The sequence below is a fragment of the Aspergillus neoniger genome (assembly GCF_003184625.1).
Source record: "Aspergillus neoniger CBS 115656 unplaced genomic scaffold BO87scaffold_37, whole genome shotgun sequence".
NCBI lineage: Eukaryota > Fungi > Ascomycota > Eurotiomycetes > Eurotiales > Aspergillaceae > Aspergillus > Aspergillus neoniger.
In genome coordinates, this window is record NW_020291165.1 from 36,267 (window position 1) to 50,257 (window position 13,991).

At 51.8% G+C, this 13,991-nt stretch overlaps 7 protein-coding genes across 7 annotated transcripts; 4 read left to right on the forward strand and 3 right to left on the reverse strand.

Annotated features, from left to right (window-relative positions):
* Positions 1–37: 37 nt before the first annotated feature.
* BO87DRAFT_445060 (uncharacterized protein) lies at positions 38–735 on the reverse strand. Its single transcript, XM_025628148.1, has one exon. It carries the CDS (start codon positions 306–308, stop codon positions 90–92), a length of 219 nt encoding a protein of 72 aa, XP_025475843.1. The 5' UTR covers positions 309–735; the 3' UTR covers positions 38–89.
* Positions 292–804, forward strand: BO87DRAFT_409747 (uncharacterized protein; the record flags this gene model as incomplete). Its single annotated transcript, XM_025626264.1, has 3 exons — positions 292–419; positions 514–600; positions 633–804. The coding sequence occupies exons 1-3, from the start codon at positions 331–333 to the stop codon at positions 802–804; spliced, it is 348 nt and encodes a 115-aa protein (XP_025475844.1). The 5' UTR covers positions 292–330.
* A 1,172-nt stretch (positions 805–1,976) lies between these two features.
* On the forward strand, positions 1,977–3,149 carry BO87DRAFT_379832 (single-stranded DNA-binding protein). Its single transcript, XM_025624156.1, has 3 exons — positions 1,977–2,351; positions 2,502–2,590; positions 2,699–3,149. Exons 1-3 carry the CDS (start codon positions 2,062–2,064, stop codon positions 2,776–2,778), a joined length of 459 nt encoding a protein of 152 aa, XP_025475845.1. The 5' UTR covers positions 1,977–2,061; the 3' UTR covers positions 2,779–3,149.
* A 432-nt stretch (positions 3,150–3,581) lies between these two features.
* Positions 3,582–5,322, reverse strand: BO87DRAFT_154954 (pheromone receptor). Its single transcript, XM_025618198.1, has 3 exons — positions 4,623–5,322; positions 4,079–4,562; positions 3,582–4,021 (listed from the first exon to the last, which is right to left on the reverse strand). Exons 1-3 carry the CDS (start codon positions 5,182–5,184, stop codon positions 3,694–3,696), a joined length of 1,374 nt encoding a protein of 457 aa, XP_025475846.1. The 5' UTR covers positions 5,185–5,322; the 3' UTR covers positions 3,582–3,693.
* A 1,339-nt stretch (positions 5,323–6,661) lies between these two features.
* On the forward strand, positions 6,662–8,364 carry BO87DRAFT_154960 (uncharacterized protein). The gene is made up of 2 exons (XM_025618199.1): positions 6,662–7,231; positions 7,289–8,364. The coding sequence occupies exons 1-2, from the start codon at positions 6,819–6,821 to the stop codon at positions 8,331–8,333; spliced, it is 1,458 nt and encodes a 485-aa protein (XP_025475847.1). The 5' UTR covers positions 6,662–6,818; the 3' UTR covers positions 8,334–8,364.
* A 553-nt stretch (positions 8,365–8,917) lies between these two features.
* BO87DRAFT_379835 (phosphatase family protein) lies at positions 8,918–12,598 on the reverse strand. The gene has a single exon (XM_025624157.1). It carries the CDS (start codon positions 12,154–12,156, stop codon positions 8,989–8,991), a length of 3,168 nt encoding a protein of 1,055 aa, XP_025475848.1. The 5' UTR covers positions 12,157–12,598; the 3' UTR covers positions 8,918–8,988.
* A 139-nt stretch (positions 12,599–12,737) lies between these two features.
* BO87DRAFT_379836 (Dcp1 family protein) lies at positions 12,738–13,985 on the forward strand. The gene has a single exon (XM_025624158.1). It carries the CDS (start codon positions 12,858–12,860, stop codon positions 13,884–13,886), a length of 1,029 nt encoding a protein of 342 aa, XP_025475849.1. The 5' UTR covers positions 12,738–12,857; the 3' UTR covers positions 13,887–13,985.
* The last annotated feature ends 6 nt before the right edge of the window (positions 13,986–13,991 follow it).

Sequence of the window (13,991 nt, forward strand, 5' to 3'; positions counted from 1 at the left end):
CGCACGATCAAGTCTCGAGATAGGCAAAGGGATTGGGGGAAGCGTGGCGTGATTCAGGCGGATTGCTCAACAATACAATGATTTCATCTCTACCACCTATATGTAGCCATGAGGGAGAGCGAATTGGGAGGGAAATGGTGGGCAAAGGAGACTACGAAAAAGAAAGCAAAGTAGGGGAGCAAAAGAAATAAAAGTCCCCAGGCTTCACGTTGGAGGTGATCTAAAAATGACCGCTTTTCTTTTTCTTTTCCTTCTTTTTTAGTCTTGAAACCTAACCATTCCAGTCCGATAGCCACGGTCTGCTTCATCGGCAATTCGAGGAGAATAACGATGGTAGCAGTAGACTACCTGCACGAAAGATGCGGGCTGATCCACTCCCTGTCGCCCAAAAAAGCAATATCCTTCGCATGGTTGTGCATGTTAAATGGAATTATTTGGCAAGGATCCGCCCCTGCAATTCATTGACTTTGGAGTTGTCGAATAAGCATGGGGTACTCCATGCATCGTGATTAGACATTATCCATCATCCTCTATAAAGAGCAGCGAACTGGACAATAATCTTTGTCTCCCCAATCGCAAACACAGCCACCTACTTGATCGGTTCGAAACTGTGAGCCCCCATTTGAGAACAGTGGAAATAGGGTCAATTGTATGTCACAGGCCAGAATTTTATCAGATGTCGGCAAGTCTTGGGAGCCTGGAAGGAAGAGCATAGGAGCGAATGCAAGCGTGCGATGGCCGGGTTTCAATAGGACGGCTGAACGCGTTGGCCTACTTGGCCACGGAAGGGCGATGACATATTGAGCGTAAGAGAAGATTGGCTCTAGCCCTGCCTTGTCGCGGTCTATGGTCCGGATTAAGATTTTCAATAGAGCGCAGGCTACGGAGTAACTTGGTTTGCAACGATCCAGGGACGCGACGACCGATCGTCGCGATTTGGCGATCAGAACTAGCACTACTAGCCGCCCATAGTTAAGCTGTTCGTGTGATCGGCTGCAGGTCACGACACATCTAATTTCAATCGCGGAGTTTTCAGCCTATCGTGCCCCCGGCTCGGAGGACAATGCTCACTGGGGTTTCTGACAAAGACAAAGCCGTGCTCTCAATGGACCGTGCTGCTAGTCTAATATCCGACATGGCCTGATTTCCCAGGGGTTCTCCGTGTCTATTGACAAAGTAGTCCGGGCCACACGGAATCCTTGATCCTAGGAAGTATACTGGGTAGATATATGCGAGTGGATTCTCGGCCCATGGCTAAAATAAGGTGCATTAAAACTTAGCGGCCGGGAAGCAAAGTATGTGCGAACAAGGGCTTCCGTCGAGGTCGAGCGGTGTCGAGCAATGCGCCGTTTGTGGTCGAACCATCCGACGGAAACTTTGGAGGTTAGTTGAATCCCATCCAATGTCTGCCAGCACATGCCAATAAAGAATGCACGGTAGGTGCGGTGAGCAGAGTTTCAAGGGCAAGTGGAAGTCTTAAGAGGCATGCACTCTTGACGGCCAAACCTCGCATCTGTGCCTTGCTGCTTCCCCAATGGGTTCACAATATGACATCTCACAGGCTACAGCTGCATTGAAGCCAACTACCTCGTAACTGAGCGGTTGACTCGCTTAATGTTCCCAGGGTTCAAAGTTTATGATTGATAAATGCATGCACCTGCAACACACAAAGCATCACCTAAAGTTATTTTTCATGCTTGCCAAAGCAAGATTGAACAGATAGCAGCCTGGAGATTGGTGATTTTGGATACGCAATGTGCGTAGATATGAGGAGTCCATTGATCAAGGGAGAGGAAGGGGTAAAGCACGGCCGACCTACAATCAAGGATCTTGTGTAAGATAGATAATGAGTTACTTGGTAGAAACATGGAAGGTGGAGGGCCCAATGGGGTATGGCGGATATAGTTTCACGTGACATATCGGCGACGCCGCGGAAGAGAGAGCTACTCTCAACTCCACTCGGAAACAGGCCATACCCTCGCTATAGCATTCCTGTCACTGTGCATCTACTGCCCTTATTTTTTCTTTTCTAGAACCCAAACCTTCTCCCACTATTCCAACATGTCGGCCATTGCCTCTGCGCTGCGCCCTACCCTCCGCGCCTCCTCCGGTGCCGCCCTGTACACGCGTTCCTTCAGCTCTTCCTCGTCGCGTTCCATTGCTCGTATCATGATCACGGGTCGTCTGGCTGGCCAACCCGAGGTGCAGGCCACCGCTTCTGGCCAGGAAGTTATCAGATACACCGTGGCCTCTAACCAGAACTCGAGGGATAAGCGCCCGCCGAGCTTCTTCAAGGTGTCGGCCTTCAGTGAGGGAAACCAGCGCGATTTCATCACCAACCTGCAGACGGGGTAAGTTCTCTTGCTCGTCAATTTCAGTCCCTTCTTTGAACTGCAGATATCCGTGTCTGCTGTTCCATTAATTCCCTCCGGATGCGCCGTTTACATCCCATCCAATTCCGGTTTCATCAATCGCGCTAACTTGCTCTATTTCTATCACAGAACTCTCGTGTTTGTCGAGGGCGACGCAACCATGCGCCAGTGGGAGAACGCAGAGGGCAAGAAGCAGACGGCCCTGAACATCACGCAGCGTACGTCATTGTCCACATCCTCCCCTAACCTACATACGATGAAACATATCACATACTTTTCTCATGCTGTAATGCGGAAATACTAATATGTCCTATTTTAATCCGCAGGCGCTCTCGAAGTTCTCAAGCGTCCGTACAACCCCGAAGCTTTCTCTGAGGAGCAGCAGCACCAGCAGCAGGAGGAGTAAATGGGCACAGAGTATGATCGGATAATACTGTAAGAGTTGGTTGGCAATTCTCTATAATACCGGGCGGCAGGATGATGCAGCTGTCTTGAAGTCAGACATCACCCTATTCCTTTGCTGGTCTCAGGTGTTCGATGCAGACTTCTCTCTCTCAATTGTCGGTGAAATCGGGCATCATGGGCCAGCCTGCCTGCCATCAGAAACTCTTTTCATTTGGGTTCTTCCAAAGTTTCCTTGGCCATATGTATCATGTCTAGCAGTCTTCTCATGTAAAGTATCCTCTTTTTTTTTTTTTTTCTTTCCTCATATGATATGCTCTCTATCTTTTCTCGGCATGACTTTGCGCGTATGTCTGTCTGTCTGCTCTGCTTGGGGCTCGTGTTGCTATAAATAGTTGTGTGTAATCTGACTGGTCTACTCCATACTAGGTGCTGCTGCTACTCCGTACTACTTACTTATCTACGTACTACGGCTTTTCTATCTGCTGCACCGCTGCATGTAGCAGTTGACGCGTACGGTCCGCTCAGGTAATGGCTGTGTCGCGTAATCCGCCGTTGTTGGTAAAAATAAACGATATCAGAAGGCAAAGGCAAGTATTCGGAAACTTAGTACACGTTTTACGTGTCTGGCACGTTGAGCTGTCTGGTAGTACCATTTATAATACATCGATTGATCGTCGGCTACACTCTGGATGATTGTGATCTGCCTAAGCGGTTCCGGTAGCTGACGTGAAGTAGGGGAACTCCTGGTTAAGTGTCATGGGTTTGAATAACAGTCTCTCAAGCAGGGTGATAAGAGAGCATACAGTAGAGGTTATTGAGTGCCAAGGGGATTAGTCGTAAATAAATCACTGTAGCCCCCCACCCCGCATGACCTTCCAGTGCTTGAAAAGAATTTCCACCCCAGCGGTAGATATTGTTACACATGCAGCTCGCTCTCCTGTCTGATGACCTGCTTGACCCGGATATGGTCCTCCGAAAGTGGCGCGGCGCCATGATCACTGCTTCCACGACTCTGACTCACTCCAGCCCAGGCATTGGTACGAATTGTGGTTGTTTGCTCGGCCATATGGCGCAGAGGAATCGCTGTTTCCTGTCCGGGAGCAGAAGGCCGACCTCGCAAAAACCAACGCAGTCCGTATCGCGATCTCCATTTTGATTGCTTGCCTGGTGACACTGCATCCTTTTCGATATCATGATAATCATGAGGAGATCGGCTTGCGTTGGCAGAATTATTAGAGTATGCCCTAGAGGTTCAGAGTTAGGCACGAGCAGCGTATCTGTAAGAGTACGGGCTCCCTTACCTTGCGGTGGTTGTCCATCTTCTATTGAATAGAAGCTTTGCCCGGCTACCCAGGGATTCTGACGCAGAGGAACTGTTTGCTGAGGATGATTGAAGAGATGTAAAGCAGTTGCCAAATCCTAGGAAAACCAAGATCGCACGGTACATCACGAATGCATCCCTCCCACTACCGAAGAAGATAAAGAACATATATCCCGAAGCTACCGGGATCCAACGGTCGTAGAAGACATGGCCCTCCACAGGAACCTTGATCACCTCGTTCCAGTCAGGCGGGTGAGCGACACTCCAAGAGTATGAATGCCATGGCTGAGTGACGATAATGTTCGATGCGACAACATATGTTTGAACTGGGATAATAGCCCACAGCATGATAAAGGCGATCAGAAACAGCCGCATGAACCGTGACTTGGTCAAGTTACTATTGGCGGACTGGAGGATGTCCCCAAATTGGTTTCGGTACTTGGTCAGGCGATGTAGCACGATGACTAGTCAAATGTTAGTATTCATTACAAAGCAAGGGAGACATCAGACGCCAGTGGACGAACCGCAATAGGATCCAGCAATCAAGCAGATGATAAGTGGCCAGATCCAGGCGAGCACGAGGGTCACCCAGCTCCGGTCATAGTTATTGAGGCAACCAGCAATAGCATACAGAATGTACCTGTTTGACTGATAGACGTAGTGCGTAAGCATCGCAACCACCGGGGCGATTGCACAGAACGAAAGGACCACCGCGTGATTCCACCAACGTTGCGACTGGTTTGGAACGAGATTTGCGCGACTCGTGTCCAAAACCTGTGCCAGGGTGCGAAAAATGCAAACCAAGGTCCCGGGTATAGCAACATAGCTGGCAATCATGACTTTAACCTCAATATCGCAGAGTCCCTTGCCGTCCCACCACGCATCAATGTCATCCGTCGGCCATATCAGAGCGTTGATGATATTGAAGATGTTGAGTAGGATATACCATAAAATCAAGCTGCTCGCTGCAACATTTCGGTTTTTGCAATGCAAGACTAGAGGAATGATACTGAGAAGGACGGAGACAAATGCAGTAACCGGAAGGAGTATCGCCTGCGAAGAAACCGGTGCCACTGAAGATGCCATTCTGAGTCTTCGTTATCTATTAGGCGTCCGTATCAACAGAGCATATGAGCCTGATAACTGCTGAAATCCGAATCATGCACCTTGCTGCTGGATACCTCTCTCGTTGCGATAGCCGGATGTCAAGATGAGAGAGATGATTGAATAACAACGACTCGTAGATATGACCCAATGTCATCCTACCAAGAGGAGGAATGCCATCCTGAAATACCAGGTGGTCCGGCACAGGCCAGATAGCGAGTGACAGACACATGAGCAACAGCGACCTTTTTATTGAGGTTCAAAACCCTGAATAGACGGAGTTAATGCGAAGCAAGCTTAACATGCTGGTGGGGCCTAATTGAGACAACTTCTCGTAAGAGCTGAAGCGACACAGAAGAAGCAAATTCCGAAATGGACCGAGGGGGTGTTGTGATATGTCGTGGCCATCTTGGGAAACACTTCGACGGGTTCCAGCAGCACAGGCCAAGGGAGTTGTCCAGTCAAGGGATCTCGGAGTGACAATTTCCCCTATGGATTGGCCCCAATAGACCAGAACACAGCTCTCTGAATTGGGGTGGAGATTAAGAGTGGTGCGATGCAATGAGGGTTGGTGGAGGTGCAGTGAACAGGAACTGCCTCCGGCCATTCCCCTTTGGGGTATCAAAGGACTCAGCGCCATCCTGCCCACTTCCTTCCTGCGCTGCCTCTGGTTTCACACTCACACTCGCACACATCCTCCTGTCTGACCAACACGGGGACTCATTTGCAGAAACCAGCACTAGTGGTAGCGCCACTGTCTGTTCTTCTCCTTCTCTCGTTTAATATGGCCCTTGCTGGACGAAATAAAAACAAGTAGGTGCTTCTGAGCGCCTTCAAGGCTCATCACGAGAAGTGCTATGTCTGACACCTCAATCATTACGGCTAGGAGAGCGATCACACGAGATTCGTATGAGCATAGAGACTAGGCTCTCATCGGCCTCCAGAAAGCATCTGCCAAGAATTGGGATTGCGAACGGGTGTTACCAGCGTGAACGACTCCATTGGCATGAGGCTGGAGGAAAGGGACCGACATCACCCTCAGCTAGCCTCCCAGGGCCTGTGCATAGATATTTAGTTTGCCGGCCTAGTGTCCGATCATCCTATAAGAGCCAAATCGATCCACGTGCTCTCTGTACGGGGGGAGTTCATTGCAAAGGGGCAGGCAGCAAACAGGCACCTGCAGCAAGCAGCCTTGGAACGGCAACCGGCGACCACATTGCCAGGCGTGGGTCCCTTGTCGTCACTCGTCACAGCTTCGGTTACTTCCTCCGCACGGCCTGGCCATTTAGCAGGGAAACATAGCGCCCGAGGGATCGTCATTGGGGTTCCGGCTGCGGATCGCCCCCGCGGACCCGGCTTGCGTCGCTGTGATCGTAGTACTACCAAGTGGGAGCTGAGTAGGAGCTGAGCAAGGGAGATCTGCGCATCGCACAGGGTAAATCTCCCGTGGTTCTCTCTCACACCTCACTTACTCTCATTCTCCCACCCCTCTCTCTTCCTCCCTCATTCTTCAACTTTCGCGTACCCTCTCTTCTCTCCGCCGTCCACTGTCCAGGTTCTTCATGAGTATGAGCGACTCGTGAAAGAGCTGGATCACGTCAGGCGCTTGTTTTGTCATGCCAGAGCTTGCTCATCCATCCCTGTCTCCCTCCGAGGACCGCAGCCCCCGCGTCCATCCCCGTGAGTCCATGACGCTCCGTCACCGCGGTGCAGGCCGATCTGCAACCTTTGCAGAAGGTACCGCCAACCTGCGAAATCAACGTCGCAATTCCACCTTGTCCGACACAGTATCTGAGGCGCGGAACTCAATTCGGTCATCCACGGACGACATACTTTTCCCACGTGCGGCCAAGAGAAATGACGTGAATCTGACAGATGAACAATCACATTGGCATTCAGCACCCTTGGGCCTCGCTTTATTGCCTGCGGTTGCCGGAATCTTTTTCCAGAACGGAAGTGCCGTGGTCACCGACGTCACCCTTCTAATTCTCGCAGCGGTCTTCTTGAATTGGTCCGTTCGATTGCCGTGGTAAGGGCACGCGCTCCCTATCCCCATACGTCACATGCTAAGCCATTTTCAATCTAGGGACTGGTATCGCTCCGCACAAGCTATCCGCCATGCAGATAGGTTCTTTGACGCGACGGATTCGCCATTCCGATCAGAAGCCGACGGCCTTCAATCCTTGCAGGAACACCAAGGAGATGCAACTGAGAGTGATGACCAGAAGCTCCGTGATAGTGCTGCGGCAGCAGCAGCCAGCAGGGAGCTACAAATCCACGAAATCATAGCTCTTGTGTCTTGCTTCGTATTCCCAGTAATTGGGACATGGATTCTACACGCCATCAGATCCAAGTTGTCGCGCCCTTCGGAAGGGCTAGTGTCCAATTACAATCTGACGATATTCCTACTGGCGTCGGAGATCCGGCCTGTCTCCCATCTTCTAAGAATGGTGCAGGCGCGAACGCTCCATCTCCAGCGAGTTGTCACATTGTCGTCGGAAGACGAATCAGACAGAGTAGATGTGCATGATATTGCGAAGCGCCTTGAGGAGCTCGAAGCCCACGTAGCGGAGACTGCTGCTGCACGTCTGTCAGCCAGTACCGTGGATCAGGCGCAGCCACATACGCAAGATCTGGAAACGATTCAATCAGCAATCACGCAAACGGCTGCAGAAGTGCGGAAGACCTTCCAAGCGGACATTGATGCTCTGAATCGGGCCGTACGAAGGTATGAAAAACGGACCGCCGTTTCTGCCTACCAGACGGATTCTCGTCTCCAAGCCCTGGAAACCCAGATGCACGACGCCTTCTCCTTAGCGGCAACAGCCCATCGAACAAGCATTCAACGGCCACAGGGAGCTTTTCTTATGATAGTTAATGGCATTTACGCTGCCTTTTTACTGCCTGTGCAGGTCTTCATGTCCATTGTCTGTCTCCCATTGCACATGTCGAAAAGCTGCTTGCGTTATATTAAAGGCATACTGTTCTCAAAATCTTCTCCAATTCCTCCCCCCACAAAAGAGAAAACACCACACAGCAAACCACGATTGGCGAAGAAGACAGCACGGCCAATCTCGGAAGAGGAGCGAAAAGATGCCCGGGCCCTTGGTCAGATCAAAGAAATTCAATAATTCTTGCAACCGGCGTTACACCTGGCCGATCATAACTATATACCTAGATTATAGAAGACGGACTATGGGTCCCTTTTCGCTTCTTTTGTTTCCTTGGATTTGCCCTCTTTGGAACTATAAGTCTTAACTACGTCTATTCGAAGATGAGAATTGTTGGCTGAATTGGAGTTGTAATAGTAGACCGAGATGACTTGTAGACAGTCAATCTCAAATTTTGCGCTGTTTTGGAGTCGATTGTCTCCAAATCTTCGACCGCATCTACTTAAATCGATACTATATAATGCGTACTGATGACATCAGCTAGTGACTTATCTCAAGTCGGATGGTACCAATTGTTCTATTACACCCTTTAACCATACTAAATGCCGTGGCCAGTCCTTCCGACAGCTAGTACCTCCCGTAGCTCTAACTCAAACTACTACCACCTACCAAAGTGACAGTAGTAGAATATACCACTCAACACAACCATACTGACTAGTATAAACAAACAAACTAAACCCGTGCAGAAACAGAAGTCCGATACGAAGAGGAAAAAGTTCTATAAATATACATACACACCTACATATATATATAATAACGAGTAGTAACACACAAAAACAACACCCATCGACTACAATCCTACCATCTTTCCTCTCCTCTCCTCTCCTCTCCTTAATCAGGAAACACCACCCCCGGAAGGCCCCTTATTATCAACCCCAATAGTCTTCAGAAACGGCTCAACGATCCCCCGTTTCCTTTCCTCTAGCGCACGCCGGTCTTTCTCCTTTGCGGGCACAGTAATGTCCGATGATATGAGGACGGATGAGAATATGGATGCAAGAGCGGTTTCCACGGCTTGACGACGGATGGCCATTGGAGTGGGAGTAGAATTGAGGGAGGGTTGTTCGGTTGCTATGCTTGAGATGGATGAGGTGAAGGTACGTGTTTTACGGCGGATGAAGGCGGCGGGGGCAGGACCGGGCTGGGGTGTATCTTCTGGTGGGTTCTTGTGGGTGGTTGTCTTTGGTTGGGGTTCGTTGCCAGATGATGAGATTAGAAGGTTGGGTGTGGGCCCGCGGGTGTTGGTGTTGTTGGGGATGGAGGATGTAGGGGCGACTTCGTTGGCAATGCGGGCTAACATGAATGTGACGAAGGTGAAGGAGACGCTGTGGACGGGGGAGAAGGCGAGGCTTTCGAGGACCCAGGCCTGCGAGTCTTCCCAGGATAAGGGGGGTTGTTTGGTTTTTTCGCGAGTGAGGAGTTGTTGGTCGAGGTCTTGCCAGACGGCGGCAGTGACAATACCGTCCTTCAGGGATCCGAGGAATGCGAGAAGTGTTTCGCTGAGGATTTCGAGACGTTGGAGTGAAGTTACTTCTGGGGCAAAAACGGAGTTGAAGTCCTTGTTGGTGTCGAGTGCTTCGCGCGCACGGGATAATAGATGGGATCGTTCATCTTGATCGCGGAGAGTCCAGGACTCGGGCTCAAAGGGCCATCCGAATCCAGAGGTCTCTCTCATCCATGGTGGCGTATCTTCTTCTGCCTCACTCCTGGTCATGCTCCACTCGGCAATGGCACGTTCTGATATCTCGGATATGGCCTCCGTCAAACGAAACAGTTCCCGAGGAGCTGACAAAGGCACGCCCGGGGTGTCTTTCTGGTCTTGGGGTGCCTTGGCTGGGACCAGGCTGCGTGCACCTGATTCAGGCATGACGGTTAGCTCCTGTAGTGAGCGGCCAAAACAGGTGGGCAGCCATTTGCCGTGAGCGGAGATGAAGTGATCTCGGCCCTGCGCAACCCGAAGGACGAGGATTTCCTCTAGACTCAGTTTCCCGCTGTTCAGTAAACGAGTCAGTTCGATGTCTCGAACGCATGCTGTGACCTCAATGTTGGCAATCTCCCCGGGATGCAGGGTACACTCGTGAGACGGCAGTTTCTGGTTTGAGCCGGACTCCGAGTCGGAGTGATGTGGTTGGTCGATACGGTAGTCCAGCCAGGATGGCGTGTGGTTGGAGACATCTTGCTCCGGCTTTTCTAGTGTGAAAGTTGCTGGGACGCCGCTGGTGTTTGCGACCGTCAGTGTACGGGTGACAGGCACATCGAAGGGGACGTCACCAAAGTTCACGGCATTGGGGTCTTCACTTGTAGGTTGACTGCCGTGGTGGTCCACCACAACAGTGAGTCCAGGCCGAGATTCGTTTTCCGCCTTATCCAGCTCCCGAACCACCTCCTGGTGTACCTTGGCTTTCAACTGCGGATCCACCGAGTCGTACGTCAACGTAAATGCTGCGGCTAAGGGCTTATGATCAGAGGAGAGGATGCCTTGATGCGATACATAGTACTCAAGCTGCAGTGAGTTATCCACGTCGTCGTCCAGATCTAATGAGGCGTCACCGTTGGAATCCTTATCTGGATCATATTCCTCCACACTGTCCGCTCCGTCGACATCGGGGTCATAATCAAACAAGACGCTATCGTCCGCGACTGCCTTTTCCAAGCCCCGGGCTTTCATTTCTTCGTCGCGTTTTCTGGCCTCGGCAGCTTCTTTGGCCAGTCTTTCGTATCGCATCCTGTCCTGGCGAGTCCGATACAGTATCCGATCACACCAACTGGGACCTCGGTTTTTCTCGCTTGTGTCAAACCTAGCAACACTCCCCACGTCATACTTGTACGTGGGTAGGAAAGTGATCGGGCCCTCCCGCCAACCATCATGGAAAGCTTTTCGCTTATCCTGCTGCATTCGAAGCTGGTCATGGGGCAGTAAAGACGATATGGTGGTTTGCAGAGACGCTGGGTCCATGTGAGGATCCACATCCTCGTCCGAAACAGCTGGGAGGGGGCTGTCTGTGTCCTGTTTCTGCGCTTCATCCGTGGCCTCCAGCGATGTAGTGCTGTCCTTGGGTCCAGTCTGGGATTGATGTCTATCATCGTAGTCATTTGCTGTATGCCGGGCTAGGACTTGTCGCACGTCACCACCTGGGATATCCTCCAGGCGATAGTTGAGATCTCCAAACCAAAATGCATAGTCCTCCTTCCCTATGCTCTCGACGAGTTCTTCTCGAAGCGCTACATTTGGGTCGATGGGCTCAAACTTCGTCCGACCGACAATTTGTGAGGCATCCCAATTCCGTCGTTCTAGACTATTCTTGTCGGATCCAGCCGCCAAGTGACAGTTCACGAAGACCACGCACGTCGTTTCGCCCAACATCAATCGAGTTGTAACAGCACCTTTGTTGCCCATATATCCCAACAGGCCCGTGCCCACACTGGTGCAGCTAACGAACGACACTTGATCCGCGAGAAAAGGTGCCGCATATACCAATTGAAGCAGACCCACCAGCTGAGTCTCTGCAATAAGCTTATACCCTTCTGGCAGTGCTTTCTGGACCGCTGCTTTCCACCGGTTCGACGGTGCTGGGTCAACAAAGGGTCTCAAGGCCTCCGCAGGCGACGAGACATCCACGATCTCCTGTAACCCCAGGACATAGAGGCCGATCTTGTCCGGCGCAAACTCGGCTAGGCTTCCACCATTTCCAGGCTCATTATTCTTCACACTAGCTTGCTCTTGCGGGTCAGAGACCCGAAGTCCAGATATTTGCTCGCATACGCCTTCCCGCTGTATGAACCATTTCCCAATGTCATTCTCGGTGCCCGGAATGGCAGCGACATTCCAGGTGCCGACTTTCACACGAATCGTCTGTTGATGGGTATATTCAGTCTTCCTTGCCTTTACAGCCTGCGGGAGCGAAGAGGGATCGACCGACGGATCGGGAGAGGGGTCGTTGCTACTGGAAGAATCGCTCGAGGACGAAGGCTGCGATGCGGGCTGCGCTGAGCCCGAAGCCATATTGGGGAAGTCGCTGACTGTAGCACGCCGAGAAGACCCAGAAAAGTTATCTCGACGTTATATAAATATATCCCTAAGTGCGTATAGACTTATGGGGTAGGAGGACCGGCGGCTAAGAATTCACCTGGAGGGGCAGTCACACGGTGCAGAGGGTAGGAGAGGGTTTTCTTTCGCGCAGTTGATTATCTGCCTTGCTGGGGCTATCGTAATGGACGAGTTGGAGGTACTGTAGGTAGTAGAGGTCCTGCTATCCCAGAAGCCGATCGGATGTAACGGAGGGAGGTGATGATGCACGCAAGGGTCCCGACGGAGGATACTATGACGGCGGGATTGATGAGGCTAAGCGCAGGGCGACCGATCGCAAATCCGCCGCGGACATGTACAAGAGGAGCCGACCGGTCAATTGAAATGATAAGGAGAGGGAATCGTAGCAGAGGAAGTGGTGATGGAGGTGATGATGAGGACAGTTCCAGTCGTTTGGCACGGCGAGTCCAGACCGCGCGGGGGTCCCGACCGCTTCCCGAACAGAGCACCAGCGGTGCTTCGACGTTATCCTGCATCTTCCCTCTCTCCCTCTTCCTCCAGCTTGCTATAGCTCCAGCTTCCCCTCTTCCCCGTCCTCTCCATCTCCCTCAGTTTCACTCCTATTTCTCCCCTATCCTCTCCTCTTTTCCTCTCCCAGAGTTTAGGCATCCTGCATAATGACAGGCCGCAAGCCCCGCCGTCCAAACAACAATCACAACCACCGTCGTCATCCCAGCCAAGGCATCGCCCAACCCTCCGACTACGACTCCGACTTTCACAACTACCTCTCTGATGCCCAGCAACTTCAAGATCCCCAAGAACCGTCTATGCCTCCTCCGCTCCGCTCCAACGAGGAGCTCAACCTCTCCGTCCTGCGCCGCCATAACCCCTCCATCACCAATATTCTCTCTCTCGCCCAATACGCCGTCGTCTACATCTTCAGCCCCAGCTCCCGACAATGGGAAAAGAACGGCATTGAAGGCTCCTTATTCGTCTGTCAACTCACTCAAGGCCCCCTAGGCGAGGAGCGGTACAGTGTCTTTGTCCTCAACCGACGAGGTTTAAACAACTTCGATCTCCTCCTCTCTGACGGCGAGAACGTCGAAATCACCGAAGACTACATCATCCTGAAATCGGACTACAGCCCAGAGATGGAAGGAGTAGGAGCAAACAACAGCAATGGTATCAATGGCGCGAACGGATCCACCAAGCCAGGTGCTAATAACGGCACTAATGTCCGCATCTACGGTCTCTGGATCTACTCGGAGCCTCCGCCTAACTCAACCGCTGAGACGCGCACCATCAACGCCCAGATGATTCGTGAATGCGCAACCCACGCCGGACAGAGTATGAAGCTCGCGCGCGAGCGATTTGAAGCGGCGCAGCAGAACGGTCTGCATGTCGCTGCTGCTGTGGCGTCGGCGACCGCGCCTCCGCTGGAAGAGGTGCAGTCAAGCGTACCAATGGGTCGGCAGATCTCGCTCAAGGATCTCTTTGGACAACAACGGACGCAGGATGATGAGTGGAGTGTCCGTGCACATCAGTTTGCGCCGAACGAGTGGCAGCAGCAGCAGCAGCAGCAGCAGCAGCAGCACCCGCCGGCTGCGGCGATGCCTGGCGTAGGCGCAAATCCGAATCCTCCGCAGCAGGATGTTCTTGGAGATCTGTTCCGGAGGGCTGGACTAGCGTATCAGGGGGATCAATAGCGCGACGCTACTTGCCGCTGTCTTTTGTTTCGCCTTCCAGATGTTAGACACGTTAGATACCCATAATTCATCCTTCGCTTAGTTGACAGTATGATAGCAATATAC

What these genes read in the sequence shown, in the direction of transcription:
- BO87DRAFT_445060 (XM_025628148.1), bottom strand. Translation starts at nt 308, where the DNA reads ATGAAGCAGACCGTGGCTATCGGACTGGAATGGTTAGGTTTCAAGACT.
- BO87DRAFT_379832 (XM_025624156.1), top strand. Translation starts at nt 2,062, where the DNA reads ATGTCGGCCATTGCCTCTGCGCTGCGCCCTACCCTCCGCGCCTCCTCC. An exon ending in ATCACCAACCTGCAGACGGG is followed by an intron (nt 2,352 to 2,501) that starts GTAAGTTCTCTT and finishes TTTCTATCACAG; the next exon opens with AACTCTCGTGTTTGTCGAGG. An exon ending in GGCCCTGAACATCACGCAGC is followed by an intron (nt 2,591 to 2,698) that starts GTACGTCATTGT and finishes TTTAATCCGCAG; the next exon opens with GCGCTCTCGAAGTTCTCAAG.
- BO87DRAFT_154954 (XM_025618198.1), bottom strand. Translation starts at nt 5,184, where the DNA reads ATGGCATCTTCAGTGGCACCGGTTTCTTCGCAGGCGATACTCCTTCCG. An exon ending in GATTGCTGGATCCTATTGCG is followed by an intron (nt 4,563 to 4,622) that starts GTTCGTCCACTG and finishes ACATTTGACTAG; the next exon opens with TCATCGTGCTACATCGCCTG. An exon ending in AGATGGACAACCACCGCAAG is followed by an intron (nt 4,022 to 4,078) that starts GTAAGGGAGCCC and finishes CTGAACCTCTAG; the next exon opens with GGCATACTCTAATAATTCTG.
- BO87DRAFT_154960 (XM_025618199.1), top strand. Translation starts at nt 6,819, where the DNA reads ATGCCAGAGCTTGCTCATCCATCCCTGTCTCCCTCCGAGGACCGCAGC. An exon ending in TGGTCCGTTCGATTGCCGTG is followed by an intron (nt 7,232 to 7,288) that starts GTAAGGGCACGC and finishes TTTTCAATCTAG; the next exon opens with GGACTGGTATCGCTCCGCAC.
- BO87DRAFT_379835 (XM_025624157.1), bottom strand. Translation starts at nt 12,156, where the DNA reads ATGGCTTCGGGCTCAGCGCAGCCCGCATCGCAGCCTTCGTCCTCGAGC.
- BO87DRAFT_379836 (XM_025624158.1), top strand. Translation starts at nt 12,858, where the DNA reads ATGACAGGCCGCAAGCCCCGCCGTCCAAACAACAATCACAACCACCGT.